Source organism: Hyaena hyaena, unplaced genomic scaffold (assembly GCF_003009895.1).
Source record: "Hyaena hyaena isolate Hyena2069 unplaced genomic scaffold, ASM300989v1 scaffold_1397, whole genome shotgun sequence".
Classification (NCBI taxonomy): Eukaryota; Metazoa; Chordata; class Mammalia; order Carnivora; family Hyaenidae; genus Hyaena; species Hyaena hyaena.
In genome coordinates, this window is record NW_024082027.1 from 83,016 (window position 1) to 101,882 (window position 18,867).

General features: G+C 42.0%; 1 protein-coding gene across 1 annotated transcript in view; it reads right to left on the minus strand.

The window, feature by feature from the left end:
• LY86 (lymphocyte antigen 86) overlaps positions 1-18,867 on the minus strand; it is a 61,484-nt gene that overhangs the window by 17,236 nt on the left and 25,381 nt on the right. The window contains exons 2-3 of the mRNA XM_039223623.1: positions 10,676-10,762; positions 9,241-9,369 (exon numbers count right to left, since the gene is read on the minus strand). Of these exons, the coding sequence (XP_039079554.1) occupies positions 9,241-9,369; positions 10,676-10,762 (216 nt within the window). The remainder of the gene's footprint in view (positions 1-9,240; positions 9,370-10,675; positions 10,763-18,867) is intronic.

An 18,867-nucleotide genomic window follows, 5' to 3' on the forward strand; every position in this document is an offset into this window, starting at 1 on the left:
TCGGTCTTTCACAGATTGCATGAAGTATATCAATATCTGTTGTATGTATTTCTTTTTTAAAATATAATTTCTTGTCAAATTGGCTAACGTACAGTGTGTAAAGTGTGCTCTTGGTTTTTGGGGTAGATTCCCTGTTGTATGTGTTTCTTAATAGATTTTGCTCCTCCTGGAAGGTGGCTAGCCTCCACATATGGAGACAAGTGCACCATGCATCCTTCTGAAGACTATTGATTTCTGCACCCCTCTGGGACTCTGACATGCATGTGACATCAAGTTCTCTCAGTTTTTCATTGTGTTTCATCCACGTCAATCACAGCTCTCAAGGTCTACTCTCCCTTGACCTACAGGTGTCCTACTTTATAATCATAAATACCTGGTATACACACATGCATGTGTGCACACACACGATGTTATTTAACTTCCTCAAGTTTTTATTTTATTATTTTAACATTTTTATTTTTATTTTTTATTTTGAGAGAGAGGGAGAGAGAGAGCAGGAGAGGGTCAGAGAGAGGTAGAGAGAGAATCCTAAGCAGGCTCCTCACTGTCAGCACAGAGCCTGACATGGGGCCCAATCTCACAAACCATGAGATCACGACCTGAACCAAAACCAAGCGTTGGATGCCTAACTGACTGGGCCACCCAGATGCCCTAAGCCTTTATTTTAATTTCAGTTGGTTTTGGCAGGAGATTGGATACAGCTGATATTCAGAAGTTAATCCATGAAACAATAAGCAAATCATTTTGAAAGCCAATTAATACTTAGCACTGTGAAACCAATACCTTTCACCTGGGTTGACCCACCCTGGCCAGAACTCATAGAAGTTTGGCCAGAATCAAGTCTGACAGTTGATGTGTCTTGTCATCAAGAATGAAAATCCTGCGTTCATTCTATTTACTTTATGGTCTTAATATAAGTTTTTGTCCAAATCTTCAGGTTTATAATCAGTTGGGAATCTTGTTTCTACATAGCCCTACACACTATATTCTGGACAGCCACTCTATTCCTTTGAGTACCCTCATCCTACTTTCTGTTTGGGTGGAGTAGGGGCTCCTTCTGACTTCCCAGACTGGTATTTCAGTTTCATGTTCAACAATCAATTATCTCTATTGTTTTCATGTTCAGTTTCATGTCCTACAATCAGTGATCTCTATTTTTCATTTTATGCTCATCTTCCTGAGACAGGATATTCTAGGAAAGTTGATGAACAAAGTGAACCCCAAATTGTTGAGAATAGATATCAAAGTATGTTGACCTCATGATGAATCAGAAGGGGATGAAAGGGACTAAGGTGAACTGAGCTCATTTCCAAGCTAGACAAAGCTGTGGGGTCTCATTCATGGTGGAGGTTAGTGCTGACATATTCAAATTTTGGAAAAATTTTCTATGTCAGACCATTGTGGGATAGTCTTGTTGGGGTTTCAGGCATGAACTGCACCTCTCTGGGTAGATGCCACATTTCCAGCAAGGAAGTGGACATTTCCACCACCACTCATTCTGAAAAGAAGTCAAGCCAGGGGCATAAAATGAGAAGTTTATGTTTGCACGTATAGGAGGATTAGGAGGAACTTAATGGAGGACCATGAGGGAGAAGAAGGGGAAAAATGGTGGGGGAGAGGGAGAGAGGCAAGCCATGAGAAACTCTTGAATGCCGAGAACAAACTGAGGGCTGATGGGGGGGAGGGGAGTGGGGACAGGGGGTGATGGGCATGGAGGAGGGCACTTGTGGGGATGAGCACTGGGTGTTATATGGAAACCAACTTGGCAATAAACTATTTACAAAAATAAAATAAAATAAAATGAGAAGTTTAGAGGATGACTTTAGACTGAGACAAGAAAATAAATAAATAAAACAGAGACACAAGAAGAGATTTCTTCATTTTCTCCGTAGGAAGTCCTGGGATCCTGAGCCAGTAGCAGAGTTTTAGGTCAACTGCCCCCAGCTTCCAGTGAGCTGGTTTGAGTCAGGATCTTTATGAGGCTCATTTCTGTTGGAGACCCTAGCCTGGGTATGTAAACCCACGGGTCCCTCAAGCTGCTTCACCCCTGCCTCGAGGTCTCTCAAGTAGAGGAGAAGACAAAGAGACATGTCCTTGCCATGTTTATTGCTTTCCAGTGTGCCAGGCATGTTACACATCTTTTCTTTTTTAGTATGAACTATTACCTAAAAAAGAATTATGGTTACTCCCATTTTATAGATGAAGTAACTGAGAACTGGAGAGATCAAATGATTCTCCAGAAAGAAGTGCCTTCTATCCCCAGCCTACAAATGGCAGCTGTGGAGAGAGGAGGAAGCTATCAGTCCTGCTCTCTGACTTTTCTTTCCTTCTTTCCTTCCTTCCATCCTATTTCCTTCCTTCCCCTCTCTCTTTTTTTAAATGTTTTCTTTTTAATTTTTATTTCTGACAGAGAGAGAGAGAGCAGCATGAGCAGTGGAGGGTCAGAGAGAGAGAGAGATACAGAATCCGAACGAGGCTCCAGGCTCTGAGCTAGCTGTCAGCACAGAGCCCAATGCAGGGCTCAAACCCACGAACTGTGAGATCATGACCTGAGCCGAAGTCGGACGCTTAACCGACTGAGCCACCCAGGGGCCCCTAAAGATTTTATTTTTAAGTAATTTCTATACCCAATGTGGGGCTTGAACTCACAACCCCAAGATAAAGAGTCACATGCTCCACTGACTGAGCCAGCCAGGCTTTTTAAACAGCTCTCTTTCTTCCTGGCCATAGGCCTCTCTCAATTTGTCTTCCTGTTATGTCCCCTTTCTTTGCCCCAAATCTAATTTGTTGGCACTGGCAAAGCATAGTTTAAAGCAAAGGTGTTACATTTTCCAAAGTAACCTAATCTGAATTTATCCTGAACCTTAGGTGAGTGTTCACTACAGTGAAAGCCAGAGAATACCTGTGCTCAGTAATTCTGGCTAAGAGTCCTGCATTCTCATCTTTCTTAGAGCTGTCATTCTCGAGCCTTAGCATGTAACAGAACCATCTAAAGCAGGGCTGGCAAGCTGTGGTCTGTGAGCCAAATACCGCTAATGCCTGTTTTTCAGCACACATGAGCTAAGATGGTTTTCACCTTTTTAAATGGTAGGGAAAAAATCAAGAAGAATAATATTTAGCAACAAAAGAAAGTTACATGAAATTTATATTTCAGTGCCCATAAAGTTTTCTTGGCATACAGCCATATCCATTCATTCCCATATTGTCTAAAACTACTTTTACCCCGCAGAGACCAGATGAACATATGGCCTGTAAATTCTAAAATATTATCCTTTACAGAAAGGGTAATTGCTACCTTACCCTTTACAGAAAGAGTTTGCTGACCTGTGACCCAAAAGGATTTTTAAAATACAAAGTGTTATGCCCTGGCCCTGGAGTTTCTAAGTCAGTAAGTCTGGATGGAGCAAAAAATGTACATTTCTGATAATTTCCTACATGATGATGATGTTTCTGGTCTAGGGACCACACTTTGGGAACCACCACCTTATATAATGACTGGTTATGCCCAAAATGATTATTTGGTTCCTATAATTTTGTTGTGCCTTTTAAATTCTTGTTGCCAGTTCTAGTAAAGGGCTGAAATGAGTCATACTTCTCCAGCAGAGTTTTCTTGATGTTCAAAAGGATATGTAGCAGAAAGGTTTAGAGCGAGTTCCTGGAGCCCAGCTTTTTGGAGAGAAGTCCAGCTCTACCACTTGCTGTCTCTGTAACCTTGGGTAAGTTTCTTAACCTCTCTGAGACTCAGTTTCCTTATCTGTTAACACGAGGATAATAACAATAGCTTCTATATTTCACAAGGTTGATGCAAACAGTAAATTGGTTTATATATATATAACATACCTGCAAAGGTCGCTGGCATGCATTAAATGCTGTGATAATGCTAGATGTTATGGAACTATCCCTGCCTGGGGCTAAGGTAGTACTCTTCCACCTTGGCAGAGTGTTGAAATCACTTGCTTTGGGTTGTGCCTCTAGAGATTCTGATTTAACTAGCCTGCAGCATAGGGTGTTGGGATCTTCAAAATTGTAAAGGGAAGCTATAAAGGAGCAGTGCCCAGTAAAAATATAATGGCAGTTGCATGTGTAATTTTACATTTTTTAATAGTCGTGTTTAAGAAGGTGAAATTAAATTTAATAATATGTCAATAATAATGTTTTATTGTTGATAAATAATAAATGACAGTAATTATACATTTTACTTAACATATCTCAAATATTATTATTTCAACATATAACCAATATCACAATGATTGAGGTATTTTACTTTCTCTGTTTTCATATTTAGTCTTTGAAATTGAGTGTGTACTTTACATTTATAACACATCTCAATTAGACTGGCTACATTTCCATGGCTGGGTAGCCACATGTGGCTTGTGGCCACTGCATAGAATAGCGTGGGCCTAATGTCCACCCAAGATTGAGATCCACTGGAGTAAGAGCACAGTTGTCTCCCGCAGACCAGCCTAAAGCTCTGGGGCTTCTACTGACATTATTGTTTTTACCTTGAGTATTAAGGAAGTTTACTGCAGCTTCTCTCCCTACAGTTAGTCATCAGATGTGGTCATTAGGACATTTGGTTTAATCCCAGTTTAGTCTTAAAAACTGATGTCAGTTTGAAAGCATCAGGATCAAGTAAAGCAAATGAAGCTACATGACCTGATGCTACCAGAGGTGAGAAAGACACTAAGGGAACATTAACAGAGGACAAAGTAAAACAGTGATCTGTTTTGGTTCCATCTCGATGAACTCATAGCTGGGTAAAGGGCGGAGGGGGAGGAGGTGTGAGTATCCCAGAAAAAAACACGAAGTGGATATTAAGCAATCCCTTGATATTCTATGCCACACTTTGACTCAGAATTTCTGACTCCAAATATCACTGAATATTAAATAGGTCAGGATTCTTTTTGAAAAGAGGAAGAGGAAGAGGAGATTTCACCCTCTCTGTTCTTTCCTACAAGGCTCAACTTTCAAAAATAACAACCTTGTAAATTTGTTATAAAAACAAAAGAGATTTCCAAAAAGACAAGAACAAAGATCTGTAGTTCTACCACTTAGAGATAACCACTATTAGCACCCAAGTGTATACTATTTCAGAGCTTTTTGGTGCATCCACTTACACGTATTTTAATAAAAACAGTGTCCCATAGTGAGCACTCTTTTATAGCAAGATTCTTTGTCACTTAACAACATTTTTGTGTTTTCAAGTAATTTAATAATCTCCTGCAACAGCATAGTGAACCTGTGTTTGACTGAACAATGATCTACTTAATCAATCCCCTATAACTGGGTATATAGATTGTTTCCCTCAAACTGCTAATCACACCATGAATGCTAATGCCAAAAGAAGAACATCCCTTGGTCTTTATTTTATTTTATTTTTTGTAAATGTTTATTTATTTATTTTTGAGAGAGAGAGTGCACAAGCAGGGGAGGAGTAGTGAGAGAGAGAGAGAGAGAGAATTAGAAGCGAGCTCCAGGCTCTGAGTTGTCTCCAAGTACAGAGCCTGTTGTGGAGCTTGAACCCACAAACTGTGAGATCATGACCGGAGCTGAAGTTGGATGCTCAACTGACTGAGCCATCCAGGCACCCCTCCTTTGGTCTTTAAATCCAATGAGCTCTTGCCTTAGAGCTAGCTGGGGAAGATGCAGAAGGAAAAAACACACCGTTTTATCACACAGTCTCACTAAGCCTAACCCATTTAAAAAACAATTTTTTTAGGTTTTTTTTTGTTTGTTTGTTTTGTTTTTACGAGAAAGAAAGGGTGTGGGGAGGGCAGAGAGAGAATCCTAAAGCTCCGCATTGTCAGCGTGGATCCCGACGCAGGTCTCAAACTCACGAACTGAGCTGACATTAAGAGCTGGACGCTTAACCAACTGAGCCACCCAAGTGCCCCAGAATCCCAAGCAGGCTCTGCACTGTTAGCACGGAGCCTGATGCTGGACTCAGACTCAGGATCTGCAAGATCATGACCTGAGTTGAAGTCAGATGCTTAACCAACTGAGCCACTCAGGTGCCCCCTCCCCCATTTTGTAATTTATCCTGGTTTGGAGAACAACCAGCAGCGTGCAGGGTGCCGAGGAACGCATAGTAATGCCGTGGAAATGAATCAAACAAATGATATCGAACACCTTTGTGCCACCTTCAGCAGACACCAAGTTTTCTCACTGCTCTGCTCAGGACCTGCAAACCCCAGAGGGACTCCTCTGCCTGCTTAATATGTCAACAGCAGCTTGTGCTTGGGTTTGAATAGGCTTTTCTCTGGTCTTAGAGTTAATCACTTCTTTCAATAGAATCATTCCTGCAGTATAGTTTTGTGGGTGGGTTGAAAAAAAAAGCGTAATAACCCAAGAAGCCTCAAAATTTAAGTTGTTAGTTTTTCTGGCTTGTATAATTTACATAATTATTTGTTCATGCAGCATTTGTATATCACTTCTCTGATTGCTTTATATGATATGAAATTTCCTGGCAATTCCCCAAATGCCAGCTTCTCAGACTGAGTTTGCAGGTTTCAGCCTATGGCAATAAAGCAAATAAATGACTGCAGGGTTGTCCGGCATTCAGATAAGGTAAACACCAGCCTTTTGAGCTGCTACACTGAATTGGACACCTCAGTTTGGAGGAACAGTATCTCTTCTCTTTTATTAATTCTATTAAAACTATTCATGGGGTGGGGAACAGGTTTTATTAAGCCTGGAGGATTAAGATAATTCACTCTTTGCTAGTATTTGGTGCACCTGTATCTTTGCGGCACATATATGGATCATCAGAGAGTTGCTTTTAAGGGGATCTGGTAAACTTGCATTATGCCTGTCATATAAAAATTCAATAAAACAAGTGTTTATCACATCTTTATTCGGTGTCAGGCTCTCTTTGCCAAGTCTCCAGAGAGAGGTGCAAGAAATATTCCTGCCTTCAAGGAGTTCATAGTTTAAGGAGGGAGATAAACACATGCTATAGGATGCGATTTTAGCTGAGGGAAGTAGGAGTGTGATGCTCCAGGAACATCCAAAGGGAGTGATTTATCTGGAAGGGTCTAGCCTGCTTTTCCAGCCCCATCAGATCTGTATTTGAGGAAAGACTACAGTGGCAGCAGTAGGGAGAAGGGAAACCTGATAGGATGCCATTTTCATCATTCAGGAGGAAGTGAGGGAGGCTTGATTCAGGGACTAGAAAGAAGTACGAATGAAGGTTGGTGCAGTATGTGTTCTTTCTCACTAAGCTCATAGTGCTTCCAAGTGTACTTGGTTCCACATTTGGGTTCAAGGACACTTATATTGGGGAAAATTGGGAAGATAAGCAAAAGACAGGCAATTTAACTGTAGATGCTGCCTATGGAAAAGTTTAAATAGGGATGAGCTAATGGAGAGGAAGTATCTGAATGCATCCAATCAATCAGAAGTATTTCCAGCAAGTTCAGAGTGGAAAGCTGACTGACCAGTCTATGGTAGGTTAGCTAGGAGCAAAAAAAAAAAAAAAAAAAAAAAAGTCCCCATTTGAAATAAAGTCAAATCACTTGACAGAATGAGTTCTTTTTTTTTTTTTATGTTTTTTTTTTTTAATTTCTAGGAGAGAGAGAGAGAGAGAGACAGCATGAGCAGGAGAGGGTCAGAGAGAGAAGGAGTCACAGACTCCGAAACAGGCCCCAGGCTCTGAGCTGGCAGTCAGCACAGAGCCCGACGCGGGGCCGGAACACACAAACCGCGAGATCATGACCTAAGCGAAAGTCGGACGCTTAACCGACTAAGCCACCCAGGCGCCCCCAGAATGAGTTCTTAAATGATGATTTTAAATAAACTCATGGCCTTCTTTTGTTTACTCACTAAATTCAGGTCCCAGAGCCAGCTTGCTTGGATTTGAGCCATGGCTCCCATACCAGCTTTGTGACTTGGCACAAGTTACTGAAGCTTTCTGTGCATTAGCGTATTAATAGTACTAAGGTTGTACACATAAGGTTGGAGTGGGAAATATTGATTTACTAGATGTGAAGCTCCTAGCACAACACCTGGCATGGAATGCTTACTGATATGGGCTCCTTCTGTCCACACGCGTGCTGTACTGAGCAGTCCCAGGTAGCAGGTGCATTTGAAGTCCTGGTCTTAGAGACTAAGATGTTCCTATCCCAACCTCAAAAAGCTCATAGTCTATTGGAGATGATAAGTGGGAATAAATGATTGTGGGCCAATATGGCAAGTGCTACAACAGAGGTATGCACCCCACACTTTGGAGAACAGAAATGAAGATGATGAAGGAGGGCTGAGCTGAGACCTGTTACCTACTCACCACAGCAAACCCACTGGGCTTCAGCGAACCCACACTCCTTTTAATCCCCCATTTTCTTCTCCTGCACAAACTTCCTCTGTCTGCACCCTTTAGTGCAGGAGGAGGACCTCAGTTTCTTCTAGATCCTTTGTTTAGAAAGCATAATTAGATTATTTCACCCTGGCTTCCTTGAATGAGGAAATAAATAAGCAGATGCTTCTGGAGTATGGGGCTAGGTGTGTGCTCCCCCTTGGCCACAGGGACTGGGAAGGAGGAATAGAAAGGTTCTGGGGAGCACACTCACAGATTAGACCCAAGTTTTCGTTAAATAAACAGAGGCATCTCAGGGCCTTGGTGAGGATGTCGGGTGAGGACAAGGCACAGAGGTAGGTGAGGACAGGATGGAGTATAGTTCTCGGGTTCCTTAGGTACATATGGCAGGGGGGTAGGTGGCTAGTGAATTGGAAGGGTAAGGGGGGGATGATGTAATGGTTTTAGTCCAGCTACCAAATAGCCCCATCAGTCAATAACTCAAGTAGGCAAGACCACAGTAAAACAATGACATTTAGAAAGCTTCATTTTTTTTCCTTTTTCTCAGAGTCCAATGCTCAATTGAGGAGACTGTTACTAAAAAGATTACTGAGCAGAAACCTGGAGATATTTTAAATCTCAGTGGATTTGGTGAAGCTCTTGGCTCTTTCTGCTGCCAGCCCTTTTTTGATAAGGTACCACCACTAACAGCACCACTTTTCTGTTTGTAAAGTGCCTCAGAAGCATGTTCCATTTGATTTTCATGTTCACTGTATATGGTAGGTCCTGTGAAGTGGGCTTTAGGGTTATTTTCATATAACACATGCTGATAAGCAAGGTTAAGATGGTCCAAAAGTGAGGGGTGGGACCAGGGCTCCAGCCTCAACTGGAAGCCATTGTTTATCCCTCTCTGGAACCCAAGCAAGCAGTTGGCAATACAGACGACTTACCTCCTTTCCTTCTTCCACAGAAAGAAAATTTGGGTAGGTCCTCTTCACAGATGGGATAGGAGAAATTCAAAATGGACGATCCTTTAGTGAAGAGAGCTATGTCAAGAAACAGCTCTTTGATGTCCTCTCCTTGAAGAGAAGAGATCAGTTTTACTGTTAGTGTGGGTTTTGGTGTGTATCAAAGCATTCAACATTTATAGAAGCATGAGCAGAAGGGCCTTTATTTCCAGAAGTCTGCCCTGTTCTGGGAAGTTTTCTGCCCTTCTTCTATTTTTCCTTCCTTCCTAACTTCTCTTTTCTTTCCTTCTTCCTTCCTTCCTTCCTTTTTCTCTCTTCCTTCCTTCCTGACTTCCTGCCTTCTTGTCTTCCTCTCTTCCTTCTTTTTGTTCTTTCTCTCTCTCTTCCTTTATTATAAAATCGCACTGAGGCAATGTTACAGGGGATAATGGTAGAAGCTCTTGGTATGAACTGTGGCCCTTTTATGAACATTCTCTGTTTAGAAGAAAGTAGTCCCTCTGCTGTGCTCCCTCACTCTGATGCTCTGGCTTCTACAACTTCTCAGCTGTGCCTTCCTCCACAGTTGCTAGGTAGATACTGTATCACAGTTATACAGGAAGTTTTAGGGTTCTCTTCAGTGCTGGCTTCCTATTCTCTGTGCCTTTTCCTCAATTTCTCCCTTTTATGTTCCACGTACTCCTCATTCCATTTCTCCTTTACTCAGCTGCTGCCATAGAATCCATATATTGTGCAAGATTCCAGAAATATGAAGATGGATGAGGGTTCTTGGTCCCCAGCAATGTTCCCTCCAGTTCTCTGGAATAATTCCACATGTTAAGTTTGCTAAATCCTTCTTTTCTGGTTTTGATAAAACCACTTTAGAAAGGAGATACTCTAGTAGCTATAGCCATATAATGACTAACTGTAAAGTTATGGCCAAATAAAAATAATCAGACAGCCATCTAGCTCATTGATTGGTGTGGAGGGAGAAGGTAATTGTCTTTCTCAAAGGTGTAAGGAATCACATTAACTATTTGGGAAATGAAATAAAGCAAATTATAAACTATGCTGCTACAGATTGACTTGTTTGTTGCTGGGATAACAAAGCAAAAGCTCTCTCCTGCATAGACATCAATATTAGGCTTGACATGTTATCTTTCGTTGCTGCTGGATATACCGATTCCAGGTGCTTATATCATCCAAATGAATGCTTAGAGTAGCTTTTCAGTACAAAAGCACAACATTCAGTGAGAGTTCTGCTGTGTCTGGATATCACTCAGAAAGAGAAGTGAAAATAGAGATGGAAATAGAGTTAATCCCACAGAATGGTGGGCAACAGTGGCTTAGCTGGCTGCTATAGTTACTGTAAGAAATAGGCGTGTGTGGAGCAGGAAGAGATTGTGCAATGTTTCACTTCATGTCAATAATCTTTACTTACTCAGAATGAATCCAAGTTTAATGTTGAGGTTTGACTTTAAGTGTTTAGAACACTGGTCAACAGAAAAGCCAAAATCTTGTAGTGGATCTGCCAAGAAAAACACAACAGATTAGGTGCGAGTACATTGTATATGCTGCAAACTCACATTAAAAATTCACACCAATGATATTATTTTTTCCCTAAATGAATCACTAAAATGTATTCAAAAACACATTGCCCAGCACTTTTTGCTTCTTGCATAAATTCACAATGTCTTCAATAATCCCTCCAAGTCTCTCTAAAACCAATGTTGGTCAACACCATGTTCACCAATGGAAGGCTTTCAATCTGAAATGAGCACATTATCTTGATGGATGGGTGACAACCCAACTTAAAATTTTTATCATTACTTGAATTCTTTTAGTTCCTTAACCTTTGGGCTTAAAATTGCTTATTGGTTATTCCAAACATTTCACAAAGCATTATTATGATTAAAAAAGTGGGGAACCTATACAAATTTTCAAATTTAAGACCTGCCTTTATAAGGTCATACCATTCCATCTCATTCAATGTAATATTTTTTCCCAAATATTCCATTTTATGCAAGGTATATCTTTTACGTTTATCTTCTGCTCATTAAGAAATCTCCAGCAGCTTATCTATGCCTCAGAATAAAGTCAGGATATGTTCTACTGGCCCCACCTTCCATATTCCACATCATTATTCCAAACTCCATGTTTTTGAGATCAGATAATCACCCAGAAAATTCCTGCCAAGTTACCTGACTATGGCTTTCTCTAACATGTAATGGTCTTACCTTTTGGCTGTTGTCTAAATACTGAGGTCTTACTCACTCCCATCTTTTTTGTGAGTGTTTCCCTGACCATCCCCCAAATATTTTTTGGCTTCTCCAAATTCTTAGAACAGCTGTCTTAAATATTCCTTCAAAGCATACCAACATATATTACTTTGTAATCTGCTCTTGGACTCATCCTACAACACTCAATCTAAACATGGAAGCTCCTGGAAGAAAGGAGCTGGGTTCTTGTTTTTGTTTGGTTTCTGTGTCCTTTCCTTTTGTTTCTCACTGGGCCTGAAAGAGAACTAATTTTAACTGAGGGTCTAAGTTGTAATGGTCACCAAGTTGTGCACTTTATAAGAGTTTTCTGATTCATCCCAGACTCCCTAGTGTCTAGCTCAGAGCCCCACAGTTGAACACATGGAAAGCACCCCATACATGTAGGCACCAGTGGATGAATGGGCCATGAGTTAAGCTGTTCTCCCTCAGCTCCAAATCCAGACTTTCAAACTCTATAAAGCCAGAGCTCTCTGCAATCACCCTTCTCCTTTGCCACCTACCAGCAAAAGTGCCAGAGGGAGACTGAAGCTGAGTGAGGGAAAAAATATGCTCCCTCTTGCATACTTGCTGGTCCTTGAGAGTGTCACCTGGAGATGGCCTGTCACCCTGGCAGTGACAATAGGTTGTAGTGTCCAGCTCTCTTCTGTACCTTCCCAGAATTAGCTGAGACTCAGCTTCATGAGCTCCTAAGCTTCTGCTACAACAGTTTTCTGCAGAAACTGTCTCCCCTTCCCCAGCAATCTGTGCCTCAGCTCCACAGGGTCCTTCTTTGAAGCTTCCAGGTTCTGATAACTTCAACCTCTGCCTGCTGCTCTCCCATCTCTCCACGTGGTCACTACTTCCTCACTGTTCCAATGAAAATAACTGACATGATCTGTATTTTCCCAATGGGAATCAGACTGCTAGAATAAACAACAATCTTGAGAGAGAGAGAGAGAGCTATGATTTTCCTCATTTCACAGATGGGAAAATAGAGACTCAGAGAGGTTCTGTGAACTTATCCAGGTCCCATAACTGTCAGGTGGGTAGAATCAAGATTCAAGCCCAGACTTAACAACAAACAAAAAATTATAGCATTATAGCCCAGTATAGTGCAGAAGTATTCATGAAATAGAACCTCAAAGATATATGTTAAGGATTTAATTTGTAAGATGGCCTGGAATATTTTGTGCACAGGCATATGGCATGTGATAATTCTGTTTCATAACTGGTTTTAATTTCGCTTAGCTATGAGCTCACATTTGTCAATGATGTTATTCCAGACAGTTTTATCATCCACACTGCTGACCTGGAAGATATGTGATTGTCTGTGGTATCTGCTGTGGAAATGATCACTCGGCTATTTTGCCTTGCAAATCTAATGTAAGGTGCACTTCTGTTTGATCATACCCTCTTTGATCTGGCCACTCATTCTCCTGGGGAAAGACCATTTTATCTTGTGTTCATTTTATACCTTACTAAGCATCTTAGTGCGGTCCTGGGGTTCTTTAGGCTTGGGGAATGGGAAAGGAGACATGGAGACAATTGTCCCTGCTCAGTATTTGTCACTCCATATTGAGAAAGAGAGGTCAATGAACAGACATTTGGGAAAGCGCACTTGCATGTTTATTGATGTTTTAAAGTTTAGATAAAAAGGATAAACAAAGGGCAGGTGAAGGAAATAAAACATCCTGATACTGGAAAAATATTGTTAGAAAAAAATCTTAAAAAAATTATATTTCAGGGTGCCTGGGTGGCTCAGTCGGTTAAGCATCCAACTTCAGCTCAGGTCATGATCTCACAGTTCACGGGTTTGAGCCCCGCGTTGGATTCTGTGCTGACAGCTCAGAGTCTGGAGCCTGCTTCAGATTCTGTGTCTCCCTCTCTCTCTGACCCTCCCCTGATCACGCTGTCTCTCTCTCTCCTTCTATCTCAGAAGTATATAAAACATTAATTTTTTTTAAGTTGAATTACATTTTTAAAAATTTTATTTCTTGGTGGGGGGAGGGGCAGAGAGAGAGGGAGGTAGAGAAACCCAAGCACGCTCATTGTCAGCGCGGAGCCTGATGCAGGGCTCAAACCCACGAACTGTGAGATCATGACCTGAACCAAAACCGAGAATTGAAAGCTTAACCAACTGAGCCAGCCAGGCACCCTTGTTCTAAGCTTTATACTTCCTTCTGGTTCCAGTTTCTCAGAGGCCCTAGAGGCCAGGGCCATGGGGATCCATCCCATGAACTGTGAGATCATGACCGGAGCTGAAATCAAGAGTAGAACAGCTTCACCTACTTAGCTACCCAGGTGTGTCCAGGAGAATAATCTTAATAGGGAACAAAATCACAAAGCAGTAGGTTGCTTCTCTCTGAGGAAGTGTACATAAAAACATGAAGACAGATTGCTTCAGGAGCACCTGCATGGCTCAGTTGGTTAAGCTTTCAACTCTTGATTTTGGCTTAGGTCATGCTCTCATGGTTTATGAGTTTGAGCCTCACAGCTGGCTACATGCTGATGGCACAAAGACTGCTTGGGATTCTCTTTCATTCTCTCTCTGCCCCTCAGCTCTCTCTATTTCAAAATAAATAAACTTATAAAAAGACAGATAGCTTCAAAAATACTTAAGGGTTTGGTGATCTTTCTTAGCGGTTATTTTTATTCTATATTTGAGATCGAATTTTATATTTGAGAGTGAACATTCAGTTTGCAGTTGTGTTGGGGAAAGTGACATCAATTCCTCCTGTCCCCCAGTCTCATCCTCACTGAGGCTAGCCTTCCCTCTATAGATATGTTTTCACTCAGGCTCTATGTTGCATTGTATTTTCTTTATACCTTTGCCATTTCTCTACTTGATGGTGTAAGGCAGGCTTCCAGCCTCAGGGCCTAGGACAATACTTTAAGATTATGCTAAGTTCCAAGTGATTGTTTGCTTAATTGAATGATAAAGGTTATGTGTAATAAACTTGTAGAGAACTCTAAGGTAGATTTTCTCAACCTGTGTACTACTGACATTTTGGGTCAGATAACCATTTTTTGTGGGAGTTGCCCTGTGCATTGTAGGATGTTTGCTGCATCTTGGCCTTGACCCCCCAGATACCAGCAGCATCCCCTACCCCTAAATCCAATTGTGACAACCAAAGATATCTCCAGACATTGCCAAATGTGCCCTGGAGGACAAACCAGCCTCTGGTAGAGAACCTCTGTTTTCAAGAACTTCTTTCTCAGTTACCAGGCAAGTACCTTGGAATTGCCTACCAAAATAAAACATGGCAGGTTGCATTTTTTAAGTAGTTCTTCTTATGTAATTTGAGAACTGCTGGGGGCGGGCGGGGGGGGCAGGAGGGAGGGCGGTGAGAGGAGAGACTCCCTTGGACACTCGCCTCAAGTAATTTTTAATACATATAAATTGGATTATCTGAACTTGGATCTTCTGAAAGAATGAGATTGGAAAGTTAATGAGAGTTGGTGTTCCCAGGCTATGAGGGCAGAGATAAATGTTTCCTCTAGACACTTCATTGTAGCACACCAAATGAGCTGAGGAAAAAGCCAAAGCTTCTTTGTGAAATATACAATCTTTTCATTTTAAATATTTTTCCTTTAGCCTCTGTGTTATAACTCCTTTCCGTCTCTTCTGTTGACATCTATGGCTTTTGCCCAAGATGGCGTGGGGGATGGTAGTTGCGTGGAGTGAGCCAGGGATGCTCCCAAACTGCTCCTGCTGTCCCTGGCCTCTGGGAAACGTGTCCATATGGAAGTCAGGTTCCTCTAAACGGCTAAGAGCAGATCGTGCTGGGGGTGAGGAAGAGGTTCCCCCTGCATCTGCCTTGCCTATTAGGGGTAGCGGTCCTGGAACTGTTTTACTGCCCATTCATAGAATAGAATAGACTTAGATAAACAGGTGGTGCTAAGTGTGAGGAGGGTATTAGCAAATCTCAGCTCCAGAAAAATTATTGTGCCTTAAGCTCTGTTGGTGGCCTGTGTTCACCCGGTCTGGGTCGGAATTGGACAGTCCAGGAGAGGACAGGCTTGCCTTGGTGGTTTCTAGCCAGTGCCAGACCTCAGCTACAATCAGGATAGAACACCAAACCCAACAGCACAGGCTCTCGAAATACAGTTCTTTACTAGAGGATGGTGGGGATTCAAGCTTGATGGCTGTGCTGCCCTCTGCTGTGTTCCCCACTGCTTTGTTCTCAGGCATGGCTTGCTAAGTCCTGGAGTCCCTGGGCACCACCTGGCAGGCACCCCATAGCCCATATTCCTGGGTGCTTTGAGGGTTACAGGAGGGGCCAAATCTCATACTATGATTTTTTTCATATCTCATAGCTCTGCTTGAGGGTTTTTTTAACTTTATATTTTGAATAATTATATTCTCATAAGTTGCAAAAAGATACAGAGAGGTTTTGGGGCTCCTGGGTGGCTTAGTCGGTTAAGCGTCCGACTTTCGCTTGGGTCATGATCTCGCAGTTCGTGGGTTCGAGCCCCGCGTCGGGCTCTGTGCTGACTGCCAGCTCAGAGCCTGGAGCCTGTTTCAGAGTCTGTGATTCCCTCTCTCTCTGACCCTCCCCTGCTCACGCTGTCTCTCTCTCTCTCTCTCTCTCTCTCTCTCTCCTAGAAATAAATAAAGACATTAAAAAAAAAAGATACAGAGAGGTTTCACTCACCCTTCACTCTGTTTTTCCCCATCACAACATGTTACATATAATAGAGTATAGCATCAGAACCAGGACACTGACACCGGTACTATGAACAGAGCTTATTCAGACTGTATTGGTTTTATATACATTTGTGTGTGTGTGTGTGTGTGTGCGCGCGCGCGTCTGTGAGCGTGTGTATGTACACACATGCACATGCATGCCTTTACATTTTGATTGCTTGGGTTTTACAAACTGTTGCAAAATGGATGAAGAGCTAGGGCATCTGGGTGGCTCAGTCAGTTGAACGTCAGACTTGGGCTCGGGTCATGATCTCATGGTTTGTGAGTTCAATCCCAACATCAGGCTCTGTGCTGACAGCTCAGAGGCTGGACCCCCCTTCAGATTCTCTCTCTCTCTCTCTCTTTCTCTCTCTGTCCCTTCCCCTCTAGTGTTCTCTCTCTCTCTCTCTCAAAACTGGATGCATAAACATTAAAAAATATGGGTGAAGCACTGGCTTTTCTGCTCTCACGACAGTGCCATCCTGAAACAGAGCTGACGTCCCTCAAACCTCACCTCCACTGGCCTTCCCATATCTCTGCCAAGTCCATCTCTGGGCTCGACCATGTTCTTCCTATTGCATGAAGGTAATCTCTCTCTCTCTCCCTTCTCTTCCTTGTGTAGCTGTGGGTGGGTGTTGGGCTGACAAGTCTCAAATCTGCAAGGCAGTTCAGCAGGCCAGAAACTCAGGTTGAATTTCTATAGTGCAGTATTGCAACTGAATTGCTGCTTCTTCTGGAAACCAGAATTTTCTCTTAAGGCTGTCAAAGAATTGAATGAGTCTCACCCGCATTATTGAGGATAATCAGGGTTAATAAAAGCTTATTAACTATAAATGTTAATCACATCCATAAATACCTTCAAGGCAACATCTTTTATTTTTTAAGTTTGTTTGTTTGTTTATTTATTTATTTAGAGAGCCCTTGCACATACATTCAAACAAGGGGGGAGAGGGGTAGAGAGAGAGGGAGAGAGAATCCCAAACAGGCTCCATGCTTAACACAGAGTCTGATGTGGAGCTCAATCTCACAACTGTGAGATCACAGCCTGAACTGATATCAAGAGTCAGATGCTTAACCGACTGAGGCATCCAGGTGCCCTGACCTTCACAGCAATATCTTGACCAAACAGATGGGCACCATGGCCTAGCCAAGGGAATGCATAGAATTCATTACCATGGGGGGCCTTTTGTGTTGTATTGATGGAACCCTCAATAGTCCTTCAAATTGTGCCTTCTCAATCCTTCTTGATCTTACATGGTCCAAAGTAACTTGGGATTCAAATATCCCTGAGTGGCTCCATATGTTTCTGGGGTGGATATATTGAACCCCCGGTGGCAGGCACTATGCGTGGGATATAGAGATTCAAGGAAGCCATCTTAGTTTTCAGGAGTATATGAGCAAGGATGTCCTGGCCCATGGAAGCACAAAGAGTGATCCAGTAACTATGCTTGGGAAGTGACTGATGATTATAGGGGGAGAGGGTGACATGTTATGATCTGTGTTTTCCTCACCTACATCAGTTTCTGTCCCTTCTACTCAAACACTGACTTCTTTGGGAAACATATTATCTCATTCCACCAGGTTCTTTCTTTTTATTCCTATGAATTTATGATCTATGCTAATTATTTAGCATATAACATGGGCTACATTGCTTAGTTACTCAACGCTTTAAATGACAATGTCTTGCCTCCTCAACCATTGTCAGATCTTCAAGGGCAGGACCTTTCTATCATATATTATTATATCATATTCTCTTCCCTTGTATTTTGATTGCTCTTCTCCTTCCCATCATATCTGATATGCACCTCCAATGGCAGGTGCTAACTCAGTGTTTGCTGATAAATTGTTCTTGCTTTTATTTTCTACTTTCTGAAGACATGTTTATCTTTATCTGCAGTGTAAAAATCATTGTGACTAATTCCAATAAATGTCTTGTGAGATGTTTAGACCTCACATAGGGAAACTTTGATTGCCCTCCACCACCACCCCTTTTTGTTTTTGCCTTCTACACCTTCACAGTCCACCTCAACTACTTCCTCCCCAGGATTCCAACTGGAGTTTCCTCACCTGCCCTTCCTCTGGTTTCTCATGGTACCCTGTGTATATCTTTACCATAGTGAGTGTGGGAATTATTACTAGTTTGCACCCTAGTGGATTGCACTAGGGTATAAGCTGTGAGTGGCCAGGAAGTAAGCTTTGTTTACTCATCATCAGATAACCAGCATCTAGTCTAGTAGGCAGGTCCTAAAATATCAGATGGTTGGATAAATAGAAGGGAAGGAGAGAAAGTTAGATAGTTTGATGAAAACAGAAGGAAAGTTGAGGCTTTATTTCCAGTTTTGGTGGGTGCCAGCAATTGCTGGGGAAGTCTGAGTTGTGAGGCCAGTGATATTAAACCTCTTCTCACACCTGGAAGATTCTCTTGGAAGGTGTTAGTGCATTAACTTTATCATCATCTTAATAAGAACTTTGCTTTGGCACTTAGGATGGAATTTCTGAGTGTGGGCAAAAACTTAATCCCAGGCCAAATAGTAAAAGATATCCATTCCTCTGCCATCTTTTAGAATTCTTCTCTGCCCCCCAAAACCCAAACAACAGACCTTGCTTTCGACTTCTTCCTTTCAGTTGCATGATTACCAATTCTGCAAGTTTGTATTCTGTTTATTATACAAGCCTATTTGTGCATGG